General features: G+C 34.8%; 1 protein-coding gene across 4 annotated transcripts in view; it reads left to right on the forward strand.

The window, feature by feature from the left end:
- Positions 1–13829, forward strand: part of DOCK7 (dedicator of cytokinesis 7) — a 176330-nt gene extending 162501 nt beyond the window's left edge. For all 4 annotated transcript variants that reach the window (XM_072974308.1, XM_072974309.1, XM_072974310.1 and 1 more), the window contains 7 exons: positions 55–189; positions 1756–1845; positions 1965–2201; positions 2553–2696; positions 4524–4630; positions 10470–10637; positions 13365–13829. In XM_072974308.1, the coding sequence (XP_072830409.1) occupies positions 55–189; positions 1756–1845; positions 1965–2201; positions 2553–2696; positions 4524–4630; positions 10470–10637; positions 13365–13407 (924 nt within the window). In that variant the 3' untranslated portion in view covers positions 13408–13829. The remainder of the gene's footprint in view (positions 1–54; positions 190–1755; positions 1846–1964; positions 2202–2552; positions 2697–4523; positions 4631–10469; positions 10638–13364) is intronic.
- The last annotated feature ends 461 nt before the right edge of the window (positions 13830–14290 follow it).

The raw sequence follows: 14290 nt of genomic DNA on the forward strand, positions 1-14290 counted from the left end.
AATGTTAAGATAAAAAGACTTTGTATTAAAGTTTCTTCATTTTCCTACACCTAGGATGGTAAGCGGATGTTTGGCACCTATTTTCGTGTTGGTTTTTATGGAACCAAGTTCGGGGACTTGGATGAACAGGAATTTGTTTACAAGGAACCTGCAATAACCAAACTTGCAGAGATATCTCACAGACTGGAGGTGAATGCTGTGGTGGTTCATAAAATGTCATCTTTAATTTGTATTTTCTATGATGAATAGACTTTCACATCCAGATACAATCTTTTAATAAGCTGGATCCTGCCAAATAAACTACTCTAGACTGTAAGGATTTTTGTTAGGTACAATTATACTCTTGAATTTTTCAAATCTCTATGGCAACAGTATAATAATATTATTAACTTGATTTTTGAGGACCTATTTTCACACATATTTTAGAAACATACCTTTTAGAATTACTGTAATTTATGGAGAAATGTAGAGTATTTTCCATCCACATTTTGTAGAAAAAGGCATGCATAAGGAATCAATAATCATGAAACTAAAACCCCAAGAAATTTCTGATGCAAATGCATTAACTTTTTGGCTTAACTGATTCCCAGTAAGATCTCTGTAGAACTTAAAAACCTAAAATCATTCTTTAAAAACACTTCTTAGAATTCCTTAAATTTTATGTGGCTCCTTAATTTTCACTGTAAATGATTAATTTTCATGTTTATGAGACTAACCAATCTTTTCTGTTGAAGTTATTCTTTCTAATCTTTCTCTATTCTTGGTACTCAAAGTATGGTCCATGGACCAGCATCTGCATTGTCCTCACCTGGGAGATTATTTGAAATGCAGAATCTCAGACCCTACCCCAGACAATATGAATCAAAATCTGCATTTTAACAAGATCCCCAGGTGACTTGTACAGAAATAAGAGTTTGAGAAGCACTGCTCTAGGCTAGTTTTTATTATCAGCTGATTTTAATTTCTTGAATGTTACATTCTTATTGGTGACTTCCAGGGGCCCAACTTCCATAAATTGGTTTAAGCTGTGACTTTTTGTTTTTCAAGAGCCTATTAAGTAAGTCTTGGGAAATATTGAGACCGTATTTCTCAAACTTAGTCATAAAAATTATCTTTGAGGGAGGAGTAGCTGTTCTCCTTTGAGAATTCAGGTTTAATTTTTCCTTTTGAGTAGCTCCATCCTTTGCCCAGGCTGCTACTCAGTGTCCTATGGAAAAGTCACTGCATTCTTGACCCAGGGTTACCTTTTCAAAATCTGAACCTACACAAAACTTCCATAAGTCAGTGCTTTTATTTGAAAATTCTAGAACATCACATTAATCATTCATAAAAATGAGTGCTTTTTCATTGACCCATGTCTGCAAGAAATCAGGCTACATCAAACTCAGGAAAAGTTGATATCCTATACATCAGTGATAATGAGTTTCCTTTGTCTCTGCTTTCTGTTCCCTGTTTGTTTTGAGGACCTGTTGTGGAATCCTGTGTTTTCATTGGAGAAAATTGTTTGTTTGTGTTTCATGTTATTAAAGCGAGTAATTGGAGTAATATCAAATAAATACGGACCATGGCCTTGCTCATTTGATAGGCTAAATATAATTTTTGAGAACCTAAATTATTATTATTTTGTAATTATTGACATGGTTGTACAAGAACTTTCTCAGTGGCCTAGTTTTGCTCAGAGGTCTCCCTCAGAGGCCTTCTCTATGCTCTGTTGCTATTAACTTCATGTGTAAGATGTCTTTTTCTTTATTGTAGGGATTTTATGGAGAAAGATTTGGAGAGGATGTGGTTGAAGTAATCAAGGATTCTAATCCTGTAGACAAGTGTAAATTAGATCCCAACAAGGTATGGTTGATGAGACTGTAATGGCACATAGGTGTATCTTTGAGACTCCATGATTTTGTTGGGCAAAGACTAAACGATGGTTGAACAGGGAGAAAACGAAGGACTTTTTCCTTTCCCAGGCATATATTCAGATTACCTACGTGGAGCCCTACTTTGACACATATGAGATGAAGGACAGAATCACATATTTTGACAAAAATTATAATCTTCGTCGCTTCATGTACTGTACACCCTTCACTTTAGATGGTCGTGCCCATGGGGAACTTCATGAACAGTTCAAGCGGAAGACCATTCTCACCACTTCCCATGCCTTCCCTTATATTAAGACAAGAGTCAATGTCACTCACAAAGAGGAGGTAAGTCTCCAAACAGGAAAACAGGATTAGTGGAGCAAAACATTGGAGCCATGTGAGAACAGTGTGGACATAGCATTGTGCATCATTCCTTGCCTGGTAACATACTAGAACTTTACTCATTTTTAAGTCAGACTTTCAGCTTCTTTTCTAAGTCCCCAGTTCACCCTCAGATTATGCTTTAGAAGGTTGACTTTTTTTTCATTTAGTGATCCAAAGTTTTGGAGTTTTTTTTAATTAGATAACAGTTTACAATTGGTCTCCACTTTTTTTCTTATTTTAATTCATTATATATGAAGCTTATCAAATAGTTTTCAATCAGTACATTGACCTAATAGATACTACTTCACCCAGATCATCTTAACACCGATTGAAGTTGCTATTGAAGACATGCAGAAAAAGACACAGGAGCTGGCATTTGCAACACATCAGGATCCAGCCGACCCCAAAATGCTTCAGATGGTCCTCCAAGGATCTGTAGGCACAACAGTGAATCAGGTTAGAGCCTTTGCCGGCACTGCTCTGTTATACATGTTAACATGTTTATGTCATACATGGCATTTGGAATGATTTCGTTATTATATTTTACAAAGTAGATCACAAATAAGTGTCAAATCAAGTGAAGAGGTGTGTTAGAAGTGGTTGCAAAGGACAATGAAAGTATAAAAGAAGTTAAACTGAGGAAAAGCTTTTTAGTATAATCTCATTTATTAAAATTGTTCACGCTTGCCTTCTGGACTGCCTCTTTTTCTGCCTATCTGTTCTGAAGCATTCTATTAAGAAGGAATGGATTCACTCAAATGGCCTTTTGTTTAAAAACTTGTACTGAAAGAACGTGATCTAAAAAGAAGGGCTCATTTTCAGAGCTTTTGTATGTGCATATGAGTGCCTGATGTCTCAGATCTTCCCTGACGCTGTCTTCTCCAGACCTCCTTCCCAGTGGGCGGAGAGAAGTAGATAAGTAATGTGAAATCATTTTGAAGGTCTTGGTGATATATGTATACAAGACGTTACTGTTGTTTTGTCAGATGCAGGTTAGAGGCCATCCTCATTATCTCCTTGTAATGGGTTCATCTAGCTTCTTTTGCCGATTAGTGAATATGCCAAGGGAAAATCCAGAAATCAAGTAAGATTTCATGTAATATTTCTACTTATGGGCGTTAAAGGAACAAAGCCAAAAAATGCCCTACCAAAACCGAAGTAAACATTTTAAGACCTTTACCCCCTAAGAACATACTTGATTTGGAGGCTTTACATCAAATGATATAACTTACAAAAGATCATCTTCTTTAACTTGCAGTGTTAGGAACACATTTGGAATACTGAGGGAAGCTGTTTTAGCAAAATTAAGTTTCTTTACAACCCAAGGCATCTGTCACAGCTTCAGTAGAAGTGAGATCTGCCTTCCCTGAGCCCCCAGCACCTGCAGAATGGAGCCCCCCACCCACCCTTGTGTTATAGATTCTCCTGTCTTCACCTCACAGAGCCCCACTCCCATCACTGACCCTTTTCCCACCAGCCTGCAGAAAAGAAAAAGAAAATGGCCCTGTACCCTGATCCTTTTGAGGTTTGAAGGGCCTGCTTGGTTGTGACCACAGAGCTGAGCGGAAGCCTGCACCGACAGTGGAGAAATTTCAGGCCCACATGGTCCAGTGGGTGTGAACGACGGTCAGGAGGAAGAAGATGGCCACAGACGGCAGCTTGCTCTCCTGGTTCTCCTGCTGAAACAACTTTAGCTCCTTTTCATAGCTGGAGGCTTTGTTCATCAGGCTGTTTTTCTCCTTCTCCAGAGACCTCCTGGCCTCTGGGCTCAGCTCCACCCCATAGAGCTGGGATTTCACAGCCTCCAGATCTCAACACTGTGACAGCTTCTCTTCCAACCCATCAATCTTCTGATCCCCCCTCTCGTGGCCCCTTGAGTTCTCCAACCTTTGTGCTCCTCACCTCTGGGTATCCCATCAGAGTCAGCAAATTAACAACTGATTATCAGTAGCCTGACAACTTTTGCATTTAGGATAAATTAAAGAATGTGAAAAAGACAAGGCAAAATACATTAATGAGTACAATACTTGATCTTTTGGCTCCTACTTTTTTTCTTTGAAAAATGAACTGATAAGTTAATTTAATTGCTGTAGGCAAGACTATAGATTTGACATTAGGAAAAACTAAAAACATATTGCCCAAAATCCATCTCTGAAGAGTTTTAATATAGGCATAGACATTAGCTTAAATGCAGCCATCTCAGTGCTAAGAAAAATTGTTTGGGTAAATTCTGTGAGTCTATAGAAAACGAAATACTTCTTGTTTTATTTTCTTATTTTACAGGGGCCTTTGGAAGTTGCCCAGGTTTTCCTGTCTGACATACCCAGTGACCCAAAACTCTTCAGACATCATAATAAACTGCGACTCTGCTTCAAAGATTTTACTAAAAGGTATTCAAGACTTCCTACATAAAGATCTTCAAATTGAGAATATCCAGTACACAGTATAATATGAGATTCTTTAGGGACTATTGAAAAGAGAAACTATAGGAAAATAGTTCATAATGAGAAGTAGCCTGTGTGTGAGTTACTGTTCCGTAATAGTGTATATCTATCCCCCACCAATGCTCTATAATGCCATATTTTATATTTTAAAGGTCTGAAAAGGCTAGACTCAGGAAATTTTTTTTAACTTAAAACTATTGCTAGTTTAACATTTAACTATTTAACTTGAAAGCTATTATTTATTGTGAACATTCAGTGTGAGAGTTTCTGTTTCCTTTCCCTCAGAAAACATACAAGCAACAAACTTGGAAGGAAAAAGATTGTGTTCAGCAGAAAATTTGTGTTCAGGTCTTACCCTTATCATTATATGTCTGTTTTCCAGGTCACTTAAGCTCTGTGATCCTCAGGTTTTCAATGTATGAAGTACGAATAATAATACCTACCTCCCCCACAGGGAGGTTGTGCAAATTAGGTGAAGTAATACATGGGTGTGTCCAGGTCCCCAAGAACACCTCCAATTTTGAGGATTTGCTCGGACTCACAGGACTCGGCATGTGGTTGCAGTCATGGCTATGATTTGCTATAGTGAGAGTAAAAAGTAAACTTGGCAAAGGGAAAAGGCACAGGGGGGTGAAGTCTGGGGGAAACCAGGTACAGGTTTCAGTGCCCTCACACAGGAGGTGCTAATTCCTCCAGCACGTGTGAAATGATGTCAACCAGGGAATCTCAGTAGAGGCTCAAGTGCCAACCAAGATTGGGAGGCTGGTCATGTAGGCACCTTCCCCCTGCCAGGTACCGAAATTCCAGACTCCCAAAAGGAAAGCAGCTATTTAGCATAAACCATCGTGTTTGTATAAATAGTTCAGGCACAGTGAAACCACTCTTATCTTCTGAGTGTGATGGGAACCCTCCCCAGATCCAAATTCCCATTAGCTAACCAAGGGCCAACCTTGCAAACAGGCCTTCTAAGGCTAGCAGTCTCAGGCCTGCTGTTAACTCTTTTCTGCACAAATAATGCTCACCATGTAATAAATGGGTATTTGGTAAATACTATATTTTGAAACAATACGGAAAAACAGTCATCAAATTGATACTGATTCCTGCTTTACTAACACTCACAGTGCACAAAAGAGGGAATGACAGTTTTACATGGTGACGTCAGGGAAGATTTCACACAGGAATTAACATTAGATATGGACCTTGGATAAATACTAGTTTTTCAAGCAGAAAAGAAGGGAAGGGTATACTGAATAGGAAGGAAAACCAGCATGAGCATAAGTTCAGAATCTGTCCTGAGAAAGATGAATAGTTGAGTGAAGCTGGAACCATGGAATCGATGAAGACGAGAAGTCAGACACTGGGAAAGTGGTTGGAATTAAATTGTAAGCGCCTCATGTACCACTAAGTAAAAGACTTGATTGTCACCTAACAAAGCAGCATCAGAACCATAGTCAGAACCCGGTCTTCGACTTCCTCTTATGGTTTCTCTTATCAAAGCATTCATTGAAAGGGCTTATTAGAGGTGGAAAAAGTTTTACTTTACATCAGGTTTTGTCATCAGAGAAGTATGAGGAGTACTAACTTGTCTGACTCTCTGGAGATGGTATTTCCCTTATTCTCATTGCAACAGCTGTCGTGAACTGCTGCCCATTTCTCTTGCCTGGACATGGTAAATACCTTTAAAAAGAAACTTGCACACAGCTTCATTGGAAGCCGAGGATTTTATAATCTGATTAATGGGCTAGACAGCCTTGTAGATTTGGTTGTAGAAAACAGCTCCTAATGTATGGTGTGAATGAGCTGTGTTAGTCAAAGAAAGAAACCTGCTTTTCCTTAGAGAATTGACCAACTTCTAGCATTAATTTCATTACTTGGGAGGCTTCAAATAATAACCAAAAAAACACTGCTGTTTGTGAGCCAGGTGATCTTGGCATAATACATACTTCTGTAGGTCACAGGCATTTAGTTATAGATACTTTCCTTGCTCTTGTTTTGGAGTTTTTACTATGACTACAATTCTAAAACAAAGGTCTTCCTCTTTGTGTAGATTTACTTACAGGGTAATGAATTTGTGTAGTCTGCCAGTCTCCTTAAGGATTATTATGGAGATGGTTTTCTCCTTTTAAATTACAAAAAGGCAAAAAACAAACTACATGATATAAACCTTACAAGTCATAGCCAATATGGCCTTTATTTTTATGTGTATAAGTGCATTTTTATGCCAATATGCGTATTTATATTATCATAGTTCAGTTATAATATACATATAATCTTAAATTCTTATTTGATTAAAGTTTAAACTATTATTTTCCCCTTCTCCCCCTTGATGGAGGCACTGGGGATTGAACCCAGGACTTCATGTACACCAAGCATTTGCTCTTCCACTGAGCAGAACTGTTATTCTAATAATTACATTATATCATCAATTGTTTGAATTTAAGTGTGGTATAGTTAACCGAATGTATCTTTTTCTTTTAAAATACTAACCACAAAATGACTGAGACAAAGTATATGAACATTTTTATTGGCCCCTAATATGTAGTCTATTCTAAAAGTGTTCTAAGTATTAATAGTACCAAGAATGCAGGTGTACTAGTCACAGTACACCTTACTTTAAGTAATGCTGTTAAAATAGGGTGTCTCTTATTAATCAGCTTAAGTGGTACTTCAGTTTGCATTCTTTTTTTCCTGAAAACACTTTTTCTTGTATCTACTCTTTATATTTTTGTGTTTATCTTTTAAAACTTGTTTTTGCTAAATATTGAGTAGATTTGAAATAGTATTTATAACATTTGCTATTAAAGAAAAGGGAGGGGAAAAGTCATTACCTACCACCCAGTATAAGAAATAGAACATTATCTTTGCTTTGAGTTCCCCTCCTCATATGCCCTTTTCTGAAATCATCACCCTCCCTTCCTTCAGAGGTAACCACTGTTAGGAATTTCATATCTATCATTTCCTTTATTGTTTTTATAGTTTTATCATAAATGAATGTGTCCCTTGATACACTGTTTTAGTTTTGCATGTTTTTTAACTTTATGTAAATGGAATGTATATATTCTGTGATACTATTTTTAGTGTTTGTGAGGTATCGCTATAATAAATACTGCTTTAGATAATTTGTTTTATATATTTTATTGTATAAATATTTTATAATTTATTCATTCTTCTGTTGATGGATATTTTGGTTGTTTCCTGGTTTTGTTTTTTGTTGTTGTTTTTAGTTACAAAGATTATTATTCAGATATTGTTCTACCTATTTCTGTATGTACGGAGACAGTCTAGGGCTTATATACCTTAGAGTAGTGTCATTGGTTCATACGTTCAGCTTCAGGTAGATAATGCCGTGTTACATTCTTACCAGTAGTGTCTGAGAGAATTCCTATTGCTATATGACCTCATCAATACTTGTTATTGTCTAACAGTTTAACTTTTACCAATCTGGTGGGTGTAAAATGATACGTGATTCTGGGTTAAATTTGCATTTCCTTGATTACCAACAAGGTTGGGCATCTTGTCAGGTGTTTGTTAGCCACTTTTCTTTTCTCTGTAAAGTTATATGTTCAAGTTTTGTGTGATTTTCCTATTGGATTCTTTTTCTTACTGATTTCTAAGAGTATTTATATATTCCGGATACATAATGCTTTATCATTTGTAAGTATTCACATCTCTGAATCTGGGGCCTAGCACTTTTTTTAAATAAAAAATTTCTTAAATTTAATGTAGTTAACTGATTCAGTCTTTCTGGTTATGTCTATTGCTTTTTGTGTCTTGTTTGTAAGAAATTATTTTTTACCCGAGGTCAGAGTAACATTCTACGTTGACTTCTTAAATGTAATGGTATCTCTAAACTTCTTCAATGTAATGATATCTCTAAAATTCAGTATAGGCTAAACAAAAGGAGAGGAAGGCAATAAAGTCTTTTTACTTTAAAAAAAAATCTTGTGACTGGTTTTGTATATGGTTCAAGGTAGGGATCAGTTTGATTTCTGTTCATACTGATAATTGATGATTATCCCATTACCATTTATGAATATGATGTGACATAGGGATCAGATTTCTTTTCCTCTATAGATAGGCAGTTGACTCAGGACCGCTTATTTCAAAGATTGCCCTCTCTTCACTGTATTGCACATCAAGTGCTCATGTTTGTATGCATCTGTTTCTAGGATCTTTATTTTCTTCCATTGTTCTGTTTATCTCTCCTTGAGCTAGTATTATGCTTAATTATGTAGTAATTACTGCATATGAGAGCATTTCCTCTCACCTTTTGTTTAAGGACTATATTTGGCCCTATTCCTTTTGACTTAAATTTTAAATTTTGGAATCAATTTATCACTCCCTCTACCTCATCCCAAATAATAACCTGAATCTGAATCAATAGATCAGTTGGAATAAAATTAACTTCTTTATAACTTGACTCTTCCAGTCCATGAATTTGGTATATTTCTTTATTTACTTAGATCTTCTAAATGTTTTTTAAAATTTTATGTAGAAGCCTTATATGTCTTTTAATTTATTCTTTGGTATTTAATATTTTTTTGCTTTTGTTAATGGTATTTTTTAAAATTATATTTTCTGTTGCTGATATACAGAAATGCAGTTGAATTTTATATGCCAAATTCACTTGTTAATTCATATCATTTATCTGTAGAATCTTTTCTTTACAGTAATGTTTAGCACTTCCGGTACTATGTTGAATAGGAATTTCTTCTCAGGAATAGTTCTTTTTTTCCCCTATACTCTGGAATAGTTTTTTGTACATTCTGGAATAGTTGTGTTACATTGGGATTATCTGTCCTTAAATGTTTAGTAGAATTTGCATGTTTGTGTTTTCTTTGTGGATAGACTTATGATTTGATTTGATGCATTTGAGGTTTTAGGATTATTCATATTTTTCTTATTAAATGTTTGGTAAATTAATCTAGAAAAGTAGAATTTCAGACTTACTTGCATTAAATTGTACAATATCCTTTGTGCGTTTATAACTTTTGCTCTGTTTGACTGTATGTCCCATTTTTTATTTCTAGAAGATATTTGGCCTTCTCTCATTTATTCTTGCCAGAGCTCAGTCTATTTGTTTAGATTTTTCAAAGAACCAATTTTTGCATTTTTTGATATAGAGCTATTATACTTTTAAATTTTATTTCCTTTCTTATACTTTGAGTTTATTCTGTTGCGTACTAACTCTTCAGTTTTAGCCTTCTTTTCCAATATAAGCATTTTAAGGCTATACATTTTCCTCTGAATATCACTTTAGTTGTATCCTACAAGTATTGATATGTATATTTTTAATACTTTTTAAATTTATCTGTTGGGGTCTAGATATTTTTCTTAAATAGCTGAATAAATTGGATAAAAGATATTATCAAATGTATTCATTTAAGAAACATTTACTTGAATACAGGCAAACCACTGTGCCAGATGCCATTATTACTACATAAATGAGTATGGTTACCTTCCCTAAAGCGCTTTTAATCTTTGTGGAAAAAAAATCTTCAGATTTACCATTTAAGAATATGTAATTTTCAATTAAATGAAAACTGGAAGTGAATGTTAGTTTTTTAAAGAAACTCAGTTGGTCATCTGTTTCTTGCCTTAAACCTAATTGCAAGAGAGGATATTTAACATTTAACTGAAAAGCTGTCTGCATCATGGTGTATGTATATGTGTGTGTGTGTGTGTGTGTGTGTATCATATACATATATATATATGATATATATATATCACTAAGCCCTCAAACTATGCCAGAAGGTATCTTTTGGTAACACGCTGTTTTTCCTAGGTGTGAGGATGCCTTAAGAAAAAATAAGAGCTTAATTGGGCCAGATCAAAAGGAGTATCAAAGGGAACTGGAGAGAAACTATCATCGCCTTAAAGAGGCCCTGCAGCCTCTGATAAACAGAAAGATCCCTCAGTTATACAAGGCAATATTACCTGTTACCTGCCACAGGTATGCTTATTTTTCCTGTTACTCTGGATATCTTCAGAAAAATGAAATCTCCTTGAATTATTTAATAGTGAATTTGTTTAACTTTTATTAAATGGTTTCAAATACTGTCTTCAGAAACCTAACGAGTTCAATTCATGTAAGCCTATTTATCATCTGTACGTGTATCAGCCTGCAAGATAGAAGTCGATTCTTTCTGTAATTTGAGAACAATAAAGTTTTTAAGTACTCATACTCACCAGGATCCCACACATAGTAAGTCTGACCTCCTAAAACTATTCCTTTCAAAGTCCTCTCACACTTCCTGGTGTTTCTCTGGGAGAGTTTGCTAGACCATATCTGGAGCCAGGTATTCATTTCTCTTAGCCCTGACAGTAAATAGTACACAGTATGTTCTTCTAAATTTGTATTAAAACAGATAACCCCCATTGAGTATCAAGAAGTCTTCACTCTTTTTCTCTACTTAAGTGTGACAGATAAAATTAGAAGTGGAAATAACTTGGAATTTTCTACAACTAATCCTAGTTCTGCTTGAGCAGGTAATTTAACCTAGTTTTTAGATTTCTCCTCTGTAAAATTAAATAACCTTTAAGAGGTTGTGGAATTTAAATGACATATAAAGCTCCAAGAACAGTGCTTAATTAAATTTTACTTTTAAGCCCTTGAATTCTGGACAGGACATGGTAACTGCTAAAAATAAACACCCTTGTTTGCATTTTGAAATCCAAATGTACATACATTTATTGAATTATTGTGGCACTGATATTTTACCACCTTTTTCTTTGAATTAATAACAGTGAAGTTATGAAATTGTAGTTACTTGATAAATTAATATTTGTAGGCCTTCAAAGTTGCTTATATGAAAATAGAACATAGATGCAGGGTATAATATACTACAGAAGAAAGTGAAACTGGTTATATGATCATCTGAAAACACCCTGTGTTTCATTCATCTAACATTTGTGTGCTTCTAGACCTCTGAAATAAATCATTCACACATTCTTTCACAAAAAAAGAAATTCCAAGTGCCTGCTGTATGTCATGTCATGTAGACAGACCATCTACAGAAAGAGGGAGACCAAAAGGCCTATTTTAGATCCTTTCTCTGGAAAAATATATTTTGCTCCCACCATCCTTACATTGATGTGAGACACCCAAAGTGATTTCCTCTTAAAATTTTTAATGGGAAGCAACACTAGTCCTCTTCATTTTTGGCTTCCCTTTCAGTCTTTTTGGTATTTCAGGCCCCTTGCTCCCTATACCCACCTTGCTCCTATCCTATACTCGTTGCTTAGAGGTCCTGGGATGGGGGGGTACTAGGTCTTTGAAGTAGTCAGGAAGTTTCCTAAGGATAGTCTCACTTCCTTCAGATCTCTACAGCTCCTTTCAGTGGAAAGACTGTATTATTCCTATATGAAGGAAACTCCCTTAATCCTGAGTTTTGCCTTCCTCTGTGATCTGTTATGGTCAATCCTCCAAGCTTTAGTTCTTACTTGATGAGCAGGGTCTAGCTTTCAAGACTCCTATTTTCAAACAAACCAAAAAACCCCAAACAAACAAGAAAACAAGAAACCAAGCTTTGAGATTCAAAGCTGAACATCATGATCTCTTTGTACTTGTCTTCTCCTTTTCTGGGGATTGTAAACCACAGGGCTTAATCTTAATGGCAGGAAAGATAAGCAAAAGGAACCAGCTTAAGGATAAAGGAAAATACATTAAGAGGTATTAAAGAGTTTAGCCTCTTCACTCTTGATTTCTTCAGAACTTAGAAAATAAAATTCCCATAGAACTCAAATTATTTATGTTGCTGATTTACAAAATCTGACATATTATTTTGCAGAAAGTTTACAAAGTCTTAACATAGTGGTTCTCACAATGTAGTCTGGGACCCATGGGAGGGGGTCCTTGAGACTCTTAGAAGAGATTCTTGAATCAAAACAAACTTTCATATTAATACCAAATATTACTCGCTTTTTTCAGTCTGATTCCCTCATGACAGTACAGTGTTTTCCAGAGACTATGTGCTATGTGATATTCTAAGACTGAATGCAGAAGCAGATAAGAGAATCTAGGCTTTCTGTTAAGCCCTATGTGAGGGCCAGTCTTCTAAAATTCTTGCAAGTTATTTTTAATAAACAGTGCTATTTACAGAAACATGTAATGGATTACTTTTATAAAGTAATTTTAGGTGTTCTTAGTTTTAATTTCTAATATACTAAATATCAATATATAATCCATATGAACAAAAGCTTCTGGGATCATCAATTTTTGAGTGTATGAAAGAACCTAAAACCAAAAAATTTGAGAATCACTGATTTAATACTTAGAATTTAATATTCTAAATAAGAAACACCTGTCTTTTGCCTTTTATTAACCCCAAGTAAACCTATTCCTGATATTCTCCCATTATCCCTTACTTCCTGTTTAATCACAATATTTAATATACTTATTGGACAAATGAATAAACGATCAGTGGACTTAGCAAAGTGGTTACTGTAATATACTTTTAATCTATAGAGAAATCTACAAGTTAGAATATATAAGGCAGTGTATAGGATGAGCATGTAACTTGAAAGGTAAGCATTTTGATAGCAAAGTTTTAAAGTTAATAAGCTTTTGGTGGCAAAACTTTAAGGTAATTCCAGCAGAAAAAAAACCATGTAAAACATATTTTAAAGGATTATATAAAAATTATTTACTTATAATTATATCCTTTCATTTTCTCTCCAGAGATTCCTTCAGCCGAATGAGCCTGCGCAAAATGGACCTCTAAAATAAACGCACTTGTTTAATTCGTTTGAAAAAAGCCATGTATTCAACATTGAGTGTGAAAAGAATTTAAGATCTATTGAAAAAGACTTGGGACTTAATTCTGAAAATTATAGCATTAATTTACTCATTGAAGAATGCAGTGGCCAGAACAATATCAAATGTAGATCGTTAAAGTTGGAGGATCATGGCTATGGTTTCTAATGTTCTGGTAATATGCTGTTATCTTTTTTTAAGACATTTTAATGACTCAAAGGTACACTATACATTTACCATTATTTATACCATAGCTAATGTTAAATTTATTTACTTTTAAGTTTGTATTTTTTAATTTATATTACCATTTATAGATTCATTTTGGAACTGTTTTAAATGTAGTAATGCTTATTTTAAAGGTACAATTAAATATGTGAACGTTTACACTAATTTTACTGAGTCAGACTTCTAAAATTTTTTATCAACTAAGGCAGAGAATGTTAAAGTTGATTCAAGAAATAGTTCCAAAACTAGCAAAATGAAAATCCTAATTGACAGTCACTTTGTGGGCCCAAATGACAGCTCCAAATAAATTAATGGGTGGAGACAAATTACTGATAACTGTTTTGTGAAATCTTAAAACTGGTCTTTATTTTCCATTTAGACACCCAAAAAAGGGACTTAGAATTACAGAAATAACTTTACCTGATAGAACTTTTTCTCCATAAATAATAAATACTGAGATAGGTGATACCAGTAATAGATAATACCAGTGACAGTAGCTTGATCTTTGACTTTGAACCTTATTATGCTAATGATAGTAGTATGAACTGACTCTCAGCAACTAAAATGAATGATTCCTGTGCTTCAAATTAAACAAGCCTGTCATTTCATCATTTTTTTAGTGATCT

The sequence above is a fragment of the Vicugna pacos genome, chromosome 13 (genome assembly GCF_048564905.1).
Source record: "Vicugna pacos chromosome 13, VicPac4, whole genome shotgun sequence".
NCBI lineage: Eukaryota > Metazoa > Chordata > Mammalia > Artiodactyla > Camelidae > Vicugna > Vicugna pacos.